The sequence below is a fragment of the Mustela nigripes genome, chromosome 1 (assembly GCF_022355385.1).
Source record: "Mustela nigripes isolate SB6536 chromosome 1, MUSNIG.SB6536, whole genome shotgun sequence".
In the NCBI taxonomy this organism is placed as follows: domain Eukaryota; kingdom Metazoa; phylum Chordata; class Mammalia; order Carnivora; family Mustelidae; genus Mustela; species Mustela nigripes.
This window is the reverse complement of record NC_081557.1, coordinates 151,352,646-151,374,278: the sequence shown is the minus strand read 5'-3', so window position 1 is coordinate 151,374,278 and position 21,633 is coordinate 151,352,646. Positions and strand designations below refer to the sequence as shown.

Genomic DNA, 21,633 nt, shown 5'->3' with positions numbered 1-21,633 from the left:
AATTAATCTTTATAAAAAACATAAAGGATATTGCCATATTGTTCTCTTTTTCTTATTTTGCAATAGAGAAGTGAAACAGGACATCGAGGATCTGGCGCTTGGGAGCAGTGATTTAACCGGGTCCCACATTCAGTCACAGTTAAAAGATAAAACATCCTCTCTGCCTCGAGGACACAGTTTTTTCAAAATATCCAGCCCCCAGCAATGAGCCCTTCCGAGATACATGGAACCAGTGGCACCCAGAGCCCAGCTGGAGCTTTACCCTGACATCCTGGGAGGCTGGCAACTCCCGGTCAGCAACTGATTAGATACTGAAGGAGGATCAGTTTGTTCTCAAAACCCTTTTGCAGTCGGATGAAAAGAAGTATTACTTCAATACCATCAAGAAATGACAATGTGGGTTCAATCGCTGACTTAAAAACCTTTTTTATGTACTTTCAACTGTTCTAAACACCCCAAATGTATCTAGACTTACTTGGCCTTAATAAAGAACAGCTGGGCAACATGACTTGTTCTTTATTACTTAGAACTAGGCCAAAAAAGTGGCAAAAAAAAAAAAAAAACAAACAAACCCCAACTCAAATTGTACACAATCCCTAAAATTTGTTTTCCACAGCAAAAGCTATTTAAGACTGAAATTTATAACGCTAAGACCTTCTGTTTTCCACAGTTAATATGTAAAGAATGGCTCAAATGCCTTTCTTTTGAGAAAACCCCTTAGCAAACTCTCTTCTGGTGCCTTACCCTTCAGCAGAAGAACTTAATCCAGGCACAAATGTAGGGCACTGCTTTGTTTTATAATGCAGCGGTAGTTTATGAAAGTCATTACTTGAAAGCAGTAGAAAAAAATACAAGCAATGGATTTACATGGGAAATGAATGATGTCACGTTATAAACTTTTAATTAACGAAAGCATTTTACTTACGATGTCCCCTGCTGAGAATTAGTGTGGATTTTTGAAGATGTATCATATTGTTCTGTGAGGGGAGGAAAATGATCAGAGTAGCACAATGAGATACATTCTTGAGTTTATTCGTTACAAATCCCCCCTTTTTTTGTGCTGTCCCCCTGACCCCAGTCCTCACCTCTTCTACCTGAACACTTAGTCTACTTCAACTCAGTCAACCATGGTGCCTGCTATATGCACTGCACTTGGTACAATCTCACCATTATAGAATACCACTTATGTTACCTCTAGAAAGACGACTTGCTCAGAATCGAAAAATCCTAGCCCTGCTGGCAGCACGTCCTACCCCATGGCTGGCAACTTTCCTATATGCTGGAGACGTGACTTTCTTTGATGTCAGCTGGCAGTGGGGGACTCCCATGGAAGCCCCAGGACAGGGCTGCTCTCACTCCCACCTCATCTGCCCCTCCCATCTATCAGTGATTTACTAGCACTCCCTTTCTGCAGCCTCTGACCTCTGTAGAGTGTGAGTTCCCTCTCACCTGTCCCCCCATTATTCAACACCTGCCCCCCCCATTCACTTATTCACACTGCCTCGTAGACACAAGATGTGCAAGGCATTCGACCCTATCCTCGATGAGTTCGCAAGTGACTGAGGAATGTGACAGGCACAAAAATATCTCCAATGGCGGGCAGTGTGAGAGGAACACACAAATTAATCACATAAATGAACTGCCCCAGGAATCTAAGAATGGTCTCTCTACTGGTAGTGACTAAAAGAAGGCAAGTCAGACAAGGAGCAAAATGAACTGTGTCACAAAAGATGGGTGAGATTTTGACAGAATGCTGGCCCAAGGGAGAGGGGGAGGATGGCCTTCAGTAGGAGACAGTGCGAGCTGGGGCTTAGGAGAGGGAAGATTTAAAATGGCACAGACTCGGTAAAGGATGGGGTGCAAAATGTGTGGACACCATAGGAAGACAGGTGAAGGTCAGATTTAGGGAGTGCTGAATGCCAGGATAGTAAGTTATAACTCTGTTTGGCAATGACACACCACCAGTAACAGGGACATGACAGACTCCTCAGAAAGACTAGTGGTGCCACCTGGTAGAACCTAGGAGCTTCCCTGGAAGGGAACGTGCAATATTAACTGTGGAGGCAACAAACTATCTTCGAGGAAGCTGCTTTAGGCTTGATATAATAGGGAACGGGAAGTGGAATGGAAATCCGGGAGCCTTGTAGCAGGGGGTTGAATGAGATTTCCCAAAGGGTCATGTGGAGACCTTGCAATTAATCACGTCATCCTCACGGTGGCAGCAGCTCTTACATGGTGTTTGTAACTGCTTCCCCTCAGGGCTACTACACACTGGAGGGGCTAAGGTCACAGTTCTCCTCACTCACAGGGACTCTCATATACTGGTCTTCACAGGGTTTGAAGCACCACAAGGCTCTGGTTGTCCTTAGGCATACTACATTCTCCAGAGACTCCAAAACCTTAGGATAATTCTCTCTTCATCCAACATACAACTAGACCTTTCCAGGGTTCAACTAGGCCGACTCTCACAAAATAAACAAGGTTCCCCGGAACATGGACAGACAGAGTGGCAGCAGCATGAAAAACCACAGGATAAGCATAGATACAGTGAGCCAAGACCCACTGGAGACGTGCCAGGCTCTGAAAATGCCTCGGAACAAGGAGAGATGGGCCCACACTACTCCACCTGCTGGCCGAGAGGGCCACCCATCCTCCACCAAGAAAGTGCTTACCAGCTCCTCTTCAGCTAGATTTTGCTAAAAGGGGAAATCAAACAATTTAAAGGCTTAAAAGGTCTTTCTAAACCAGGAGTCAGCAATCATCAAAGCTGTAACCCAGTGGGAGGCATCTGATCCACCAGCCAGACAGCCCTAGCAAATGGGGAGCAGTGACAGCAAGGGGTAAAGGGGCATACAGCAAGCCTGAACACAGCTGAGCCAGCCATTCAGCAGAGACCTGTGCCACTCCACTGCTTATCTGTCTCTGGAGAGGCTGCCAAGCTGCTGAGAGAAAAAGATGCCCCATCTCTGCAAGAAGCCATTATTTTCTGTTAATTTTACTTTGCCGCTTTTACAATACTATGGCAAGATGATCAGGTTTCTTTCTCTGCATTTGGGGGAAAATTCAGTTATGAGCTTTTTGCAATGTCTCATTCGGTATCTAGAGCAGAGGATGGCAAACTTTTTCTATAAAGGTCGGACAGCAAATATTTCAGACTTTGCATGCTGTACCTTGTTGCATAATAAATGAACAGGCATGGCTGTGTCCTGAGAAAACCTTCTTTACAAAAACCAGCTGCAAACAGATCAACTCTCAGGATATATCTCAGGATATGGTGGGCCCACCCCTGCTCTATAGGAAAGAATATTCTGTTTCTTGCTTTCCTCATCTTTTCTCTTCTCCTCATATCCTTGCAATTTAAACTGTAAAAAATACAGGGAATAAATATAAGTGAGAGAAAAGAAGGAGGTGGGGAGATTTGAGGAAGAGTCATCTCCATGGAGTACCTCTGTGTAACCTTCTCCCAACATACCTACATACCCTACTTCATTGTCCTTTTTTTTTTTTTTTTTAAGACTAATACTTCAGAACTTGGACATGTACCATATATTTATAAACAAAATGACTGCAGGGGCGCCTGGGTGGCTCAGTGGTTAAACGGCTGCCTTTGGCTTAGGTCATGATCCCAGCATAGGGCTCCCTGCTCACTGGGAAGCCTGCTTCCCCCCTCCCATTCCCCTGCTTGTGTTCCCTCTCTCTCTGTGTCCATCAAACAAATAAATAAAATCTTTTAAAGTGGAGGTGGGGGGTGGCTGGGTGGCTCAGTCGGTTAAGCATCTGTCTTCAGCTCAAGTCAACATCCCACGGTCCTGGGATCGAGCCCCACATCAGCCTCCCTGCTCCATGGGGAGCCTGCTTGTCCCTCTGTCCCTCCCCCTGCTTATCTCTCATGACCTCTCAAATAATTAAATAAAATCTTGAAAAACAAAAAACAAAAAACCAAGAACCACACAAAATACCCCAACCATTTCCGGGTTGCAATGCTTTCAGAGTCACATTCATGATGTGTGGATAGATCAGTAACTGTATTTGTTATAATTATGACACATTATATTTGTCAAGTGCTTTACCAGGACATCATCATTAACTCTTTGCAGCAATCTGAAATTCCACCTAAAGAACAGCTTTATGCTTGTGCTCCCTTCCTAGTCTTTCAGAACAGGAAGCCCTCATCTGTGCTGGGCTATTTTTCATTTTATTTTTTTTTATATTAAAACAACAAAAGCTTTGCTTTGGTCTCCAATGCAATGAAAGCTCCACTTACTTTGGTTTTGGGTTGCAGAACTGATGTGCTGAGAATCCTAGAAAGAAAAAAAAATCTCTAGTTATTAAAATATTCTGCATCATTGCTAACTGTGATAAACACTGATAAATGGGGTTTATTTTTTCTACTTATTACTTATTTCTTCTATTCTTACCTAGAACTTATTTTTCCTTGGATGTTGAGCAAGCATCTATTTATTTATTTCCATAAAGTATAATGTTTGACCTTAAAGCCAGTAACTAAGAACAACATTTAAAAAAACTATCATGAGAAAATATGTAAAGTATCTAATATGACTAATTCAGGTCTGGGTAGATATAACCTCTTTTGAAAACAGTATCATGGGAAGAAATAGCATTAATATATTAACAGTATGCATGTATACCAACCTGGACAGAACACAGATCTGAAGGTGCTATTCTATACCCTGAAGCTTATCCCAAAGTACAAATAAGCAAAGGAAAATGGGAGTGTTTAAAACACACTGCTCAAAACGACTTCAATGGAAACATCCAAGTCAGCAACTGATCCACTTGTTATTAAAACCAGCACTAACGTAGATGATCACAGCAAACCTCAAGAAAATTAGGAGGCATGAGAAGTCTAAGATCTACGTGTTACACATGTACCTAAATTCCGGATGAGGAATCAGACAACTACCTTGCTTACTTTCCCTGGACTTCTGTTTTCCCATGTCTAAGTAAGAAGACTCAAATGAGAGAATTGACTGAAAAGCCCCCAAAACTTTCATAAGCTACAAAACCTTGTACAAATATATATAAGATGTTCTTACATAGTTTGGAGAGTGAAGTGTTTAAAAACATTATGAAGCACTTTAAGAAGCTAAATGAGTGGCAAATTTAACCTAATCTGTGAAGATTTCAACAGTCAGTACTAGATTAATCTAGCTCATAACAATACTTCAGACTTTGAACGGGTGTGGATACAGTGCCTGCTGTACTTGGAAGGGATTACCTTTGTGGGAAAAGGAAATTTGGAGGGCTCAGCTGTACTAGGCGTGTGTATTGCTGTCAAAGGAGGCGGCCATGAGTGGGTCATTTCCTGGAAAGAGATTTGGAAAAGAAAGAAAGAGTAAATTATAAATAGAACACTTATTGCTACGTAAGTTAACTTTTTAAACTGAATGTAAAGTGCACTGGTGGTAAATAAAAAGTGGAATCTTAAAAGTTATTTTACTTTTTAAAAGTCTCCTACTTAACGGGTTATGTTCAAATGCTGAAAACCTCCAACTCACCAAAGAGAAAGCAGTTCAAAGGAGAAAATCGAGAATATAGAACATAGACGGTCTTAACACTGTATAAAGCATATAAACAGTAATGGGTATTAACAGAGCTTATGTAACTGGGAGCATGGAGTCTCTACTCAATGCTTTCTTTCTCCTTCAGCTTCTTTATTGCATTTCCTGGAATTATTTAAGTTCAAAGGAAGAAGAACTTTCCTGTTTGACTTAAGCAAACAAGTAATTCAGGTCACTTGTTCCACTTGGGAGAGTTTTAATGGATTTGACCCTCCCCTGATACACACTATTAGTACATACAAAAATTTTTTTTGGAGGAAGGGGCCTTAAAAAATTACCTTCCCTTTCCAGTAATAGAAGTTTCACTTCTATTCACTATTTTCATGGAGGCAAGATTTCTCCCTCACAAATTAATATATTTATCGACATGAATTCTTCTTTTCTAAGCACACTCATGACTTAATAGTCCGTTTGCTAAAAAACTGGGGGGAAATGGGTCAGATTAAACATGTCTAATCACAAATACACGCATGCATGTGCACACACACTTTGGTAAAGCACTAAAATGGCATTGGAGATCATTCATATCAACTCCTTTTTTTTTTTAGGATGTTATTTATTTGTCAGAGAGAGAGAGAGCACAATCAAGAGGAGCAGCAGGCAGAGGGAGAAGCAGACTCCCTCCTGGGTGGAGAGCCCGATATGGGTCTCAATCCCAGGATCATGATCTGAGCTGAAGGCAGATGCTTAACTGACTGAGCCACCCAGGTGTCCCTCAACCCCTTCATTTTTATAGATGAGAAAACAGAGCCAGAATGACTGGATCAGGCTAATGGCTGAGAACACACAGCATGGGTTTGCTCCTCCGGTCTAAGAGCAAGAAGTTCATTCCCACATGTGTCACACTTGCCTGGGAAACTGGCTTAACGATGGACAGGCAACTTCCTACCAGCAAGCTGATGACCCCAGACTGTGCTGAATTACTTCACTTGTACAACACAGTATATTACAGAACACTACACTCTTTTCAGAGTGCGGATAACCTCTCCATTACCACAGAAATGCCACCTGATACTTGAACAACTGGAGATGGATCTCTAGCAGTATTTCCATTCCCAACCTCTGCACCTTCTCCCTTGCCTTTCCCCACAGCCACTCTCTGGGCTGTTATCACCCCAGGACAGACATAAGTGACCTGCCACAGGGATAAGCAAAGTCTCTAAGGCTAGCTTTCTTAATTTTTGCTAAAGGTGAAGACATACTCCTGCCCACAGACTAACCCTCTGTTTTGTGCAGCACAAAGGAAGAATTCTGTCCTCAAATCCCAGACTGGAATCTGAACTCTGATCCTTACCAGCCCTAGGGAACCTGAGGTGCCTGAGCCCTCTGGCACCTGTTCTCAGTGAAAGGTGAACTAAGACCACTTATTTTCCCGAGGGGCAATAACTTATGTAGTGTCTAGATACATGGTCATAGAAAGTACTTAATAAATTAAAAGCATCCTAACTTCTAATTAAGTCTAGTTTCTCAAGAATTTCAATACTGCACCAAAGACAGCTCCCTGCTGTTTTATTTAATTTAATATCCTTTAAGGAATGGGATCATTATATTGCTACAATGTAAAAATGCAATTAATTGAAGTGTTTGAAAGTATCCCCTCTCTTCGTTTTCCAAGAATTTCTTTAGAATCCCAATGGTATCTATGACTTTTAGTCACCAATTATTCCCAGAAAATGTCTATTGTACTCACAATGCCCAAGGCTGCCCCAGCTATTAAATTAGGCCGTTGGAAAGTGCATAAATTCTTTCAGGCCCTAAGTTATTTGCCAAGAGTCTGAAAGAATTTATATACTTCCCTAAATGCCTAGCTTATTGGAGGGAGTTAGGCCTTAGGAGAATTGCGGCCATAAGGTGAGGAGGCTGCCCAGAATTGCATGCAAGGCCAGGAATGTGCTACCTACCTTAGCAATAACTTATCATCACACCTGCCTCAGTCTTGGCTTCCAGGCACCATGGATGCTATAGCTTCTCACTCTCCACCTTGCTCCTTCTGCTCTAGATACACCGTCTAGCTCCTGACGCTCTTCTATTATATACCGACCTGTTCCCACCTCTAAGGTTTTTTGTATTCTTTCCTCTTCATTCACCTGCTGTAGGACTCAGTACTTAGCAATACCTGACATTTTTATTACATAATTATCTTTCCCCACAATCCCCTTTAGAATAAGAACTCAAGTCTTCTTCATACAGAATCCCCAGTGCCAAGGAAAGTATTTGAGGCTTAGTGGGCATTTGTTGCATAAATGAATGAATGAACGCTAGTGTTGCCATTGACTGTCACAGCGTCACTGAGAGGCTACACCGAGGTCATGTCCCCGAGAACTGCATTGATTTTCCCAGGAGGCTGCCCAGGGCATCACACTGTAAGGGGACACAAGCTGTTTCCATACACCCACTGAGGACATGAGGGCACAGTGCCCTGTCTGGAGCTCATATGGGACCAATTCCTAGTTTCTAGTAGTGTCTATCTGGTATCTCCTTACCCCATTAGCCTTCAGAAACACAGGCCACCCCCTACCCTTCATTAAAACACTTCCATTTTTAATATTTCCACCAAGAGAACCAAACAGTATCTATCATCTACGACTGATTTTTTTCCGTTAGGGAACTATTTACTGCTTCTATTGCCCATCAGAAAGATTTGTGTTAGGATTCTTGGCGATCTTCATAGATTGCTCGTACAAGAGAAGAACAAGGACCATGAGGCAGAGGAAAATATCGGTAAGAGAGGGGGAGCTAGATCACACACCAGAGATCATCTATTAGCCCAGGGCCTTCAATTTACTAGCAAGGGAGCTAGATCACACACCAGAGATCATCTATTAGCCCAGGGCCTTCAATTTACTAGCAAGGAAACCGAGGCTCAGGGCAGTACACATGATGTAGCTGGAGCTCCAAAGAGAGGAGAAAAGAAAGGGCACAGACTCCAACAAGTCTCTGCTATGCAAAGGCCTGTGCCCCTCCTCAGTCCAGGACAGCCTTCTGTCTGGTTTCTGTACAATTTACAAATGAAAATACTCCTCTGGTTGCCTGCATTAACCATTCACTTTCATGTATTTCCAGGTAAGGAAGAACCCATCAAAGTGATGTTGGCTGAGAGGTGGAGAGTTTATTAAATGGGTTTATTAAATTAAAATTGTTCATCTGGTGCTCTAATACCATCATCCTAATTAAGGGATTCCACAAGTAATATATTAACCCACATCAAAACCTAAGAGTAGCATTTGACATATACAGAAGACAAACTTATCTACATTGTTGCATTTACTTTTGTAGTAACTATAAAACAAATCACATACACTTTCAGAGAAAATGCTAAACCTTATTTTATAACTAAGTCATCTGTTGTTCTTATGACTCATCATACCAAAGGATTTCAGAAATCCCAGAAGGAAAGGATGAAACAAAAGCTTGATCAAGATAACCTGTTTATTATTAATCGTTCGAGTTGCTTCAGAAATACTGCTCAATTCTAGCAGTACAAAGCATGTTTTCTTAGAGATATTTCTTTCTCAGAAGATCCTAACTTCAAAAGTAGGGGACAAAGAAAAAAAAACGATGGGACTACTTTCTATACTTTCTAAACATCTGGGCAGGCACTACCTTAGTCAAAATTTTTCCAAGTGAGAAGGTAAGCTATAGAATTACTGGTTTCAGGGGCGCCTGGGGGACGCAGTCAGTTGAATGTCTGAGACCCTTGGTTTCAGCTCAGATAGTGATCTCAGGGTCCTGACATCAAGCCCCGCACTGGGCTCTGGGAGGAGTCTCCGTCTCCTTCTACCAAACCAAATCCCCTGATCGCACTCTCTCTCTAAAATAAATCAATAAATCTTTTTTAAAAAAACAAAAACAAAAACTTGGTTCAGTTCCACCTTACTTTACAACAGACTCCCGTCCAAGTACTAACCAGGCCTGACCCTGCTTAGTTTCCGAGATCAGACGAGATCGGGTGGAAAATTAAAGGAAACAACTGGGCAAGCATGTATTTTGAGGGAAAGTGAGCAGTGATGACACAAATGAACAGGTCCATGCGTCATGTATATTTCCACTTCAAAAATAAAATCAGAAAACTTATAGTAAAAGATAAAGCAAGAATATCATTAAATCCCACACAGAGGAATGTTAAAGGCTGAAGAAAAAGGATGAGAAATAAACAAAACCCTCAGTTATTACTATTACAGTACTTGGGGGGCATTAAATTTAGCTCTAGATTTCCTGGAAATTAAAGCCCAAATGGGAAACTCAACAACTTATATAATTCTTCTCTGATGAAAAGAAAGCATGCTGGTTCATGAGGAGAATGGATTTATTGTTTCCTGGAGCTGAATTCTAGGAGGCATTTGTTGTCCTTGTACAAAAAGCCTTGAACCCACACATGATAGGTTCAATGATGTATCTGCAGAAGCAGTACAACTGTTCATGGCACCATCTCAAGAAACAAGAGTGAAAAATAACCCTTCATGGTAGGCTTACAGATGTCCATTTACTTTCTACTGTTTTTTTAAAAATTCCTTTAAAAATCCATGGCCTCACTAAAAATGAGGCCATACCTATCGGGTGTGACCTACAAAATACCAAGAGGGATACATCCAGCACTATTTAACCCCTTAAATAAAGAGGTTAAATAAAGAGGCCTTTTCTTCCTGAGAAGTGAGCCACTCTTTGGGTCTTTATGAATAACCATCAGAAAAACCTGAGCGAGGTCTTGAAACTCTAATCCAAATGCCTTGCAGCTTGTAGACTTCACTTTAATTAATAGAATCTGTCAGAGACTCCATTAGGCTCTTAAGAGACCCTCTGTTCCTATTCTGGTTTATTTTGCATTGGAGGGTGTGAGGAGGGAAACTGTTTGAAGGGGTTTGGAATGGAAACTGTTCATTAAAGTCAAAGTCAATGGATATCCATCTACTTCCTTCAGTATTTCTTCAAATGGAGAAACAGTAAAGGAACTCACCTTCAGAATCTCTTCAACACAATGAACTTCATTGGAGTAGGTCTGCTAAAAGTGGGGGAGGGGAAAGAAGGAAAAGCTTAGCACAAATAAAATCCAACTCAAGAAATGGTACTAGTGGGTGCTGGTATTCATCCAGCAACACTGCTACAAGGGTGACCTTTCACTGGCGGAGTAGTAGGAGCTTCACATTCTGGAGCAAACAAGACCAGAGACCAACCTGACTTCATCCGTGGGGAAATGCTTCTGCTGGAGACAAATTGAGACTAATTTGGACCCTCAGGTCAACATTTCCAAAGGAAAACATATACCTTAAAGAAAATCAGTAAATCTAGAGGAACAACAGACATAACGAAAGTGGAGGCAGAAAGACAGGAAACAGGGGTCACAGCCTGCTCCGTAGTAACATCTGTCCAGCCAGCCAAGGGAAATGAACACAGTGATGAAAATCATGTGGACACCCAACTGAGCCCACAGTAAAGAGGGGAACACCAAATCAAGGATAGTTTAGATTTTCTGGGTAATAATCTAGCTGGTCAAAGACTGTCTTTAAAATGACATTCATTCTAATGTCTCTACCCCTCCTTCAAGTCAGCATTTCACAGTATATATGCACATGTATACACACACATACACAAAAACATGCCCCCCATTTCCCCAGACAAAGACCCTAGGGAGAGAGGAGTTTTCCTAGTGGCCTCTATGAAAGATCTACTACTTACACTTCTTCCTGATTCTCAGCTAAACAAATGACAGCTGCTACCACGCTATCACCACCATAGCCAGTGTCTAGGAAAAGTCATTTTTACAGTCTTTGTATCTTTAAGTGCAAAGAAAATGAAAAAGTAAAACAAAAAACACTAAAACAAACAAACAAACAAACAAAAACCCAACCATTTTTTGTTAACTAGACACATGAAACAAAACCCATGACCTCCTCCTTTTCACTGGAAAAGGATGGATTCACTGGATTGTTCTGTGTAAATTCAGAGCCAAGTGCCCTGGGCAAGTTCTATACAACACACACCCTTCCTGTGACTGCCACTACTGTGTGCATAAAGCACTGGTCTTCCCAGTCCGTTGGGTCCAATACCTGCCTCACAGCTGGAGAGGAGAAGAAAGGGGTTTTTTCCGGCTCTCATTTCTAATCTGAGTGTAATTTAATACCAATTCCTGATCTAGGATTCATTAACTCACCACTCCAGTTTAAGGATGAAGGGAAAAGGAAAGAAAAGAGCACACAACACTCACACTGTCATGGAATCAAACTGAACAGGCATGTCAATGTTCAAATGTGATTTACCCTGACTGGGTCTGTTCTTAAAACCTGTAAATTTCATGGAAACAATTGTGTTGAAATGTTTGCACTTTGATATTTTTGAGGAAGTTAGAAGGTATAACCAAAGAATCAAGGGTATACCTTGATGTCCTATCAGATCTGCCTTTAGGCATTCTGCATGTTACTAACTACATTTCCTTACCTGCTTTTTGGTTTTTTCAAAACCATTAAGAGATGCCTAAAAATTGGGCCAAACACTAATAACCAAACCTTTCAGTACAAATGTCAGAAACAGAACTGAATGCTGTTTTGACCTGAGAGTAAAATGTAAGAATAGTCTATGGTTTCAATTTTTCACATGTATCATCAGGAAAAATAACAATTATAAGTTGAAGGTGAATCAATACAATAAAGCATATAGCATATTCCTACCGACCCTGGTCAAACAGTCCCCTCATCCCCATCTGTTCCTGGAAGACGAACAGGAATCCAATCAACATGTCTGGGAATCAATGAAATAGTGAAGCATGTTGGAATGAGAGAGAAAAAGATTTGCCCACTGCTTCTGACAGAATGCGATGTGAAGGCTTTAACTTCAGGATGCTAATAAAAGACCTTCCAATCTTCGTAATTACTCAAGGAGTCAACACTTAGCCAAGATGCTTCATGTCACTAAAAGATTTTTTCCCTAAAGCTTTATTACATGAGATGAAGCAGAACCAAAGAAATTTTTCTAAAGCTCAGAATTTATTAGTATCTGGATAAGATAAATATTGCTAAGTGGACAAACTTTAACCCATTTAACCCATTTAAAATTGTAAATAAGGTCTTAGTGTTCAAGCATTTATTCGTTTAATTTGTTTCATTTACTGTTGATTTTTTCCTATTAGGTGCACTATGAGAGTGGGAATATTTCAACAAAGTGCAGGGATTCCATTCCAAATACATGAGGATATTAACATATTGAAAGACCTCCGAGCAGCACTGTTTGTAATAGCAAATAACTGGAAATAATCAAATACCCAAAAACAGGAATCTAGATCTTCACAGTATATGCACACAGCAGTGTGCTACAGAGAATTAAAATAATAATGTCAATGTACGGGCTTGCATGGAAAGATGCTCAAGATATTTTCAACTTGTTCTTTAGAAATAATTTTGTATTTAGAGAAAAGTTGTGAAAATAGAAAATAGAAAAAAAATTCCCACAAATCGTTCACCCAGATTCCCCAAATGTCAGCATCCTACCACATTTGTTTTTTATTTTTTTCTCTCCCACCCATCTATCCTAAACCATTTTTAAGAGTAAGTCAGACAGAGTTAATGCCCCTTCACTCTTAAATACCTCTGTGAGTACCAACATGTATTTTTAAAATGATATTTAACTATTTAACAGAGGGGAGGTTCCAAGATAGTCTCAATAACAGGAGTCCATTTTAATGTTCCATCTACCTGAGATTCTGATCTTTACTCTTCCGCCGATCCAAATTAGACTCTAGTTTAAGAGTGCATGTGTTTCAAATGTGTCTGCAGAGAAAGATCTGTAAGGACAGGCTCCCTTGTTTCATCAAGTACAGTCTGGCACCTCCAAGTCTGCTGCCAAAAGGAGACCTTCCAAAAGGGGAGGGCAAGTTCAACAAACCATTATGGCCCAATCCCTTACTTAAAATCCACTTTGGCCACAGGGTCTCCCACTGAGCTCTGCCATTCCTGCTGGGAGAATCCACGCTCCCTGGAACAAACACTGCAGCCCAAGAGGAAGTAAACACTAAGCCTCTCTAAAGCACAGCCTAGTTAAGGCTGAAGATCTTCAGGTTAAGACCTCCCCAAGGAAGAAGAGGTGACAAAAAGCAACAACAAGGAAAATCTCTGCTAGCTGCATGAATCAGGAAGTTCTACTTTGCAGGTCCCTTCCTCATCCAGCTCCTGCTCCCAGTGTACAGATGGGGACTACAACCACAAATCCCACATTCAACCTCTAGGTTCCTCGGGGAGCACAGCTCTGCCCTCCTACCGACTTGTGGCTACCTCCCGAATCTGGTGTCCTGTGTGTAGACTGACCTCGTTTTCTCACTAGGGTATGGCCTTAACACAGGAACCGTAATTCTATTCAACTAAAAATAAAATGACAGCAGCTACTCACTGAATACCTATTGTACCTGGCACGGCATTAACCTCTTTACCTACTATTATTTCCTCTATTTGATACCATCTATTGTAAAATGCAACAGCATTGGCTTGGGGAGCAGGAGCAGGGAGACTGCACTAAATTTCCCCATCAATTGTAGATCTGGCCCTCATTACAGAAACATAAAAATGAAATACCACAGCCAATGTTACATTCAACTATGAAAAGCTAGAAGCTTTTCCTCTAAGACGAGGATGCCTACTCCTGCCACTTTATTCAACAGAGTAACTGGAAGTCCTAGGCACAGCAATCAGACAAAGAACAAAAGTTTTACTTATTTACTGGAAAATAAGTAAAACTGTCCCAATTTGCAGATGACATACTATATATAGAAAATTCTAAAGACTTCACCAGAAAACTATTAGAATAAATGAATTCAGTAAAGCTTCAGGATACAAAATAATATACATAAATCTGTTGCATTTCTGTATACTAGTAACCATCAGAAAGAGAAATTAAGAAAACAATCCCAGGGGGTGCCTGGCTGGCTCAGTGGATTAAGTCTCTGCCTTCAGCTCAGGTCATGATCTCAGGGTCCTGGAACTCAAACCCCTCCCCCCAAAATCTGGTTCTCTGCTCAGCAGGGAACCTGCTTCCCCACCCCCCACCCCAGCCTCTCTGCCTACCTGTGATCTCTGTCAAATAAATAAAATCTTAAAAAAAAAAAAAAAGAAAGAAAACAATCCCATTTATAATTACATCCAAAAACAAACCCATACAAAACACCTAGGAATAAATTTAAACAAGAAAGTAAAAGACCAAGACTCTGAAAACTGTAAGACCCTGATGAAAGAAACTGAAAATAATACAAATAAACAGATATATCATGCTCATGGACTAGAAGAATATTGTTAAAATGCCCATACTACCCAAAAATAAAACATTCATACTACCCAAATCAATCCACAGATTCAGTGTCATCTATCAAAATCAATGGTATCAAACCAAAATACCAACAGTATTTTTCACAGAACTAGAACAAACAGTACTGGAATTTGTACAGAACCAAAATAGACTCCAACAGCCCAAGCAGTCTTGAGAAAGAAGAACAAAGCTGAAGGTATCACACTCCCTGATCTCAAACTATACTACAAAGCTACAGTAAGAAAAACAATATGGTGCTGGTACAAGAACAGACACAGAGACCAAGAGACCAGAACAGAGTCCAGAAATAGAAACCCATGCTGGTACAGTCGATTAATCTTCAACAAAGGAAGCAAGAATATACAATGGGAAAAAGTCTCTTAAACAAATGGTGCTGGGAACACTGGACAGCTACATGCAAAAGAATGTAACGGCATCACCTTCTTACATCATACACAAAAATAAACTAAAAAATGGATTAGAGACCTAAATCTAAGACCGGAAAACATGAAAGTCCTGGGGGGAAAAAAAAACACAGGCAGTAATCTCTTGGACATCGTCTAAGCAGTACTTTTTTGGATCTGTCTGCTCAGGCAAGAACAAAAGTAAAGATAAATAAATGGGACCACATCAAACTAAAAGTCTTCTGCACAGTAAAGAAAACTATCAGCAAAACAAAAGACAACCTACTGAATGGGAGAGGAGAATATTTGCAAATGATATAATCAATAAGGGATTAACACCCAAAATACACACAGAACTCAAGACTACCATCCAGAAAACAATCCAATTAAGAAATGGGGCAGGGGACACCTGGGTGGTTTAGTTGGTTAAGCCACTGCCTTCGGCTCAGGTCGTGATCCCAGGGTCATGGGATCAAGTCCCACAACCAGCTCCTTGCTCAGCAGGAAGCCTGCCTCTCTCTCTGCCTCTGCCTGCCACTGTACTTGCTTGTGCTCTCTGACAGATAAATAAATAAAATCTTTACAAAAAAAAAAAAAAAAAATGGGGGGACGCCTGGGTGGCTCAGTTGGTTAAGCAGCTGCCTTCGGCTCAGGTCATGATCCCAGCATCCTAGGATCGAGTCCCGCATCGGGCTCCTTGCTCAGCAGGGAGCCTGCTTCTCCCTCTGCCTCTGCCTGCCATTCTGTCTGCCTGTGCTCGCTCTCTCCCCCCCTCTCTCTCTGATAAATAAATAAAATCTTTAAAAAAAAAAATTTAAAAAAAAATGGGGAGGCACCTGGGTGGCTCAGTAGGTTAAGCCTCTGCCTTCGGCTCAGGTCATGATCTCAGGGTCCTGGGATCAAGCCCCACATTGGCCTCTCTTCTCAACAGGGAGCCTGCTTCTTCCTCTCTCTCTGCTTGCCTCTCTGCCTACTTGTGATCTCTCTCTGTCAAATAAATAAATAAAATCTTAAAAAAAAATAAAAAAGAAAAAGGAAGTATTTAACAAAGGAAACAAACTCACAGATACAAAGAGCAATTTGGTTGCCAGAGGAGGGGAAGCGGGTTGGGGCGCGGCTGAGAAAAAGGGATAAAGAGATACAAACTTCCAGTTATAAAATAAATAAGACACAGGATGCAATGTACAGCATAGGGAATATAGTTAATAACAGGTAACAACTTTGTATAGTGACAGATGGTAGCTAGATTTATTATGGTGATCACTCCATAATGTATATAAAGGTTAAATCACGATGTTGTACAATTGGAACTAATATTGTGTGTCAATTACACTTGGCAACAACAACAAAAAATCTCTGAGGGAATTCTGTATAACACTCCAATTCTATCAACTTCCGTGGTACGTATTATCCCACTTTTTAAAGTGAGACTGAATTTTGGAGAAATTAAGGTACATGTCCGAAGTCACACAATGCTCTGGACTGGCTGAGGCTGGGTTCACAACAGTTAAAACTACCTTTCCAAACACCTCCAACATTTGGGCAAGGGACAAACACATTTTAGCATTTTAAGGAGGGGACGTGATTCCAGTTGTCCTATGCATGACCAAACACACTTTTTTAAGAACAATGTTTTGCCTCTGTTCGTGCAAAGCAGTACTCTGGGATTCAGATCTAACTGCCTCTTAGCACTAAAGGTGCGTCAGACCAGAAAAGGCATCAACGCGGGCCTCGTTCTGATTTCTCACTCCTCTTGGACTGACACTGTTAAGCATACGGAAATGCACTGATATCAAAATAAAATACGTTCATAAAAGTCTTCTAAGCATGACTCAAGTTTGTTTTAGTAAGCTGAAAAGAGCTGGAGGGGGAAGAACTCTACCTCACCATTGAGACCAGGAAGCCCTTCGCAATGTTGTATCATAAGTCTCTCAAGTTTCAACAGAGCAGCACTTTTGTAACAATGCTGTTCTCAAACACCCTTAGTTATCACTAACCAGGAACCACAGGGAGCACAAAGGCAGCATGCAGGGGAAGGAAGCCAGAAGATCTTGGATTCTAGCTCTGGCCCTGCTGAGGACTGGCTCTCTAATGCGGCCTGAGATTCAAGTTCTTTGGGACTATTTCCTGATGGTGATAAAAGGATAGTATTACCAATTCTAACCAATACACATCTGCTGGTATGCTTTTAGGCTCAGAACTCAGAACATGAAAATAAATTTCCAGATTTTAGCTTTAGAGACTTCTTACACACTCGTTCATCCAAATTATATGTCAATGTCTTAAGTAACAGACTACTGGAAATAAACGTACTGGGGACAAAAGGGAAGTTTTTTGCATTGTTTCCTCCTTAGAAACATTAGGACTACTCTTAGAAAACTATTTTTCACCTATCTGACTGGCAAAACAAAAAACTGACAATACTGTGTCTATAAGCTAGTTATGAGGAAACAGGCACTCTAATACACTGGTTGGTGGCAGGGTAACGGGTCACAACTTTGGAAGACCCCAATTAGGCAAAAGCCCCCAAATTCTAATTTTCTGTACTCTGACACAGCAATGTGGCTTCTAGGTGGACCAACTTTGAAGTGTACACACAGGCATCTGTACAAAGTTAGTCACTTCAGCCTAGTTTGCAAATAGTAAGAGACTGGGAACAATCTAAATGCCCATCTAGGGATAACTGGCTAAGAAAACTGTAATACGTGCCCCTTACACAGAAGTACTATGCAGCTATGACAGAATGAGGACCATCTTCATGTACTGATTTGGGGGCAATCTCCAAGATGTATTGTTAAGCAATAAACATAAAAGAAAAAGGAAAAAAAATAGGTGCAGTGAATGCCAGGATCTGTATCAGTGGCAAGACAATGGAATAGAAGATGAAGGTGGAGTTACTAATGATACCTGAAACAGCACTGAGAATATGGACGAGAAGAAGCCTGGCACATCAGCTGCTTCCAGAAGGGAGAATTGGGGGGTGGGGGGTGTCAGTGGGAAGCTTTTCTATGTACATATTTTTATCCTTTAAATTCTGTATCACAAAATATATTATCTATTCATAAATAAAAACAAAATCAGGCTGAGATTTTTAAAAATAGGGATAAATATTCTCAAAGTACAGTCGAATGTCTTCTGCCACATTTGTCTTTACATTCTTTTTTTTTTTTTTTTTAAGATTTTATTTATTCATTTGACACAGAGAGATCACAAGTAGGCAGAGAGGCAGGCAGAGAGAGAGAGAGAGGAGGAAGCAGGCTCCCCGCGGAGCGGAGAACCCGATGCGGGACTCGATCCCAGGACCCTGAGATCATGACCCGAGCCGAAGGCAGCGGCTTAACCCACTGAGCCACCCAGGCGCCCCTGTCTTTACATTCTATTTGTCTTCCTCTGAGTGACTTTCCTTCTCCCAAACACACACCTATGTGCATCTATTCCCAGCTTCTTCCTCACCGCTCTGGGCTTGCTCCAGCTAGCGCGTAGTGCGCCGAGCTGCTCGCAGATTTGCGGTCAGCCTTCCATCGGCGCCTGGGAAGTGTTCCTGTGGAAATCCAGGACTACTGTTAAGGCGCGGGCCAGGGTCTACTAACTAAATTCACTCTTTCTTCCCAAACTAACCTACAAAGACCTTGAAAGAGGTGCACTGTTTGGGTTTGCTTTTTTAGAATCAGTCAAATACTTAAATACTGAGCAGCCACATACGAAGTACACAAAACCTCGTGAGGAAGAAATAAGACAATGTATGTTAAAGCTAATGCCATACAAACAAATGCAGGCATTTATCATGAAGATGCCATAATCCCCATTTCCAAGAGACAGATTATAGAAGGAAACCAAAAGGCCTGCCTGAGCAAGGTTCTGACGCAAAATTAATTTTATTCTGTGAATACAAAGTAAATTCCCTCAACAGCGAGGCCTATTACAAGAAAACGCTCATACTGCTTGGGTGTGCCTACTTAGGCTGGAAAGTTATAAAGGTGCTAGAAATATTAGGTTTCAGAAGCATCATGCCCTTTGGGCAACTATCTAAACGTCTACTTCCACACCCAGTATTTCAGAAGACTTTTTAAGATCCCTAGACAGATTTACAGGCACACTTATGGTACAAATATTTTTAAAAACGAAGCTACAGATCGTGAATATGGAAGGAGGGATAATGAGCTTGAAGACAGAACAGGGCACTTAAAAAAAAAAAAGATATTATTTATTTGACGGAGAGAGATCACAAGTAGGCAGAGAGGCAAGCAGAGAGAGAGAGAGAGAGAGAGAGAGAGGAGGAAGCAGGCTCCCTGCCCAGCAGAGAGCCAGATGCAGGATTCGATCCCAGGACCCTGAGATCATGACCTGAGCCGACGACAGAGGCCTAACCCACTGAGCCACCCAGGTAGCCCAGAACAGGGCACTCTTAACAGTGTAATAGTATTTGGTAAATTGCAAGCCAACTTTAACTGTTAAATTTTAAAAAATTAAACACCCTCCTGTAGCTCCCCAAATATCTTCAAATAATGGAAAGGTTTTGTTTTTTTGTTTTTTAAAGATTTTATTTATTTATTTGACAGACAGAGATCACAAGTAGGCAGAGAGGCAGGGAGAGAGAGAGAGGAGGAAGCAGGCTCCCTGCTGAGCAGAGAGCCCGATGTGGGGCTCGATCCCAGGACTCTGGGATCATGACCTGAGCCGAAGGCAGAGGCTTCAACCCACTGAGCCACCCAGGCGCCCCTATGGAAAGGTTTTGAATAGACTTTAAAATGCTCTAATATGTAGCAAAGAATCACTCACATTTCCTTGGAACCCTTTTTTAAAAATGCCAAACTGTCTGCCACACATGAAGGCTACCACAATTAACATCACGCCAATTGCAGAAATCTCTATCTATAGCTCTCCAAATAAATTTTTCAAGGGAAGACCATGATAAAGGACAAAATCATTTTAAATGATGAGGGATGTCTATAGGTCACCTACAGTTATCATCACCAAAAATTTACTATGGAAAGATCATGCTTTCTACTTATATTGGAGGCTCTAGAAAGAGTGGTCGTGTGGAAACAGAGGTGTCACAAACACTGGCAGGCCTTTTCTGGAAGTCTCCTTACTCCTTCACTCCCTACCTTCAACTCTGAAAGATAGCCTTAGTGTTTTCATTTGTTTTCCACAGCCTCGTTTCTTATTTGATGGGGTGTAGGGGTTTATTCATCTCTGTGTCTCCCAAGACCTCAGCATAATTCTGGACTAACACAAATGAGCAAGTAGTATTTGTGAAACAAATTTGCTTTTGTCATTTCATGGCATCTCTGACAAAATTCAGAAACATGAACTTACCAAAAAGTATGAGTATTTTAGGCAAATTCTTTTTCCTATATACTAGAAGCAATATGTTTGCTCTCACTTGTAACATTCCAGACAGACATCTTCACAGAACAACACTATCTTAAAATACAGAAATCCTCAATTAAAAAAAATATATTACAACAAAATTTCATCACCACCACCAAACCCCATCAGATTTTCTTTACTCAAAGAGTATGGAGATGTGAATTTCTCCAGGCAAAGTTTCAGATCTAAAAGTGAACAGGAGATCATGACTAGTGGGAGAGGGGGTACATCAGACATGATTGTGTTGGGGTAAGGAAAAGCATGTGTCTCCTTGAGAGAGGACATCAAGAAATATTCTAGGGATGAACACTGAAGAAAGCTGGAAGCCTGGAAGATGGGGTGATACCCCAATTCACTTATTAAACAAAAGCTAAGGGCGCCTGGGTGGCTCAGTGGGTTAAGCCGCTGCCTTCGGCTCGGGTCATGATCTCAGGGTCCTGGGATCGAGTCCCGCATCGGGATCTCTGCTCAGCAGGGAACCTGCTTCCTCCTCTCTCTCTCTCTGCCTGCCTCTCTGCCTACTTGTGATCTCCCTCTGTCAAATAAATAAATAAAATCTTTAAAAAAAAAAAAAAAAAAGCTAATATCCCTGATTTAAAAGTTCACCTTGGGGCACCTGGGTGGCTCAGCGGGTTAAGCCACTGCCTTTGGCTCGGGTCATGATCTCAGAGTCCTGGGATCAAGCCCCGCATCGGGCTCTCTGCTCAGTGGGGAGCCTGCTTCCCCCCTTCTCTCTGCCTGCCTCTCTGCCTACCTGTGATCTCTGTCTGTCAAATAAATAAATAAAATCTTAAAAAAAAAAAAATTTTTTTTTTAAAGTTCACCTTTAGGTAAACTCCAATTTTTATAGGCAAATTATTTCCTTGTCTTTCATGAACTAAAGCAAACTAAAAATGAAAAGAACCCTAAATATCATTACTGAAACTTATAAAACCTCATCAGAAGTAGTCTGAACTTTTAAAGATCAGTATGAATATGTTTACTGTTCCTTT

The 21,633-nt window shown here is 41.2% G+C and overlaps 1 protein-coding gene across 4 annotated transcripts in view; it reads right to left on the bottom strand.

Moving 5' to 3' along the window:
- AFF1 (ALF transcription elongation factor 1) overlaps positions 1–21,633 on the bottom strand; it is a 208,766-nt gene that overhangs the window by 41,919 nt on the left and 145,214 nt on the right. For 2 of the 4 annotated variants that reach the window (XM_059375474.1, XM_059375488.1), the window contains 4 exons: positions 10,537–10,581; positions 5,240–5,326; positions 4,265–4,301; positions 926–977 (listed from right to left, as the gene is read on the bottom strand). In XM_059375474.1, coding sequence (XP_059231457.1) covers positions 926–977; positions 4,265–4,301; positions 5,240–5,326; positions 10,537–10,581 — 221 coding nt within the window. The remainder of the gene's footprint in view (positions 1–925; positions 978–4,264; positions 4,302–5,239; positions 5,327–10,536; positions 10,582–21,633) is intronic. The other 2 variants (XM_059375482.1, XM_059375496.1) reach the window with 2 other exon arrangements.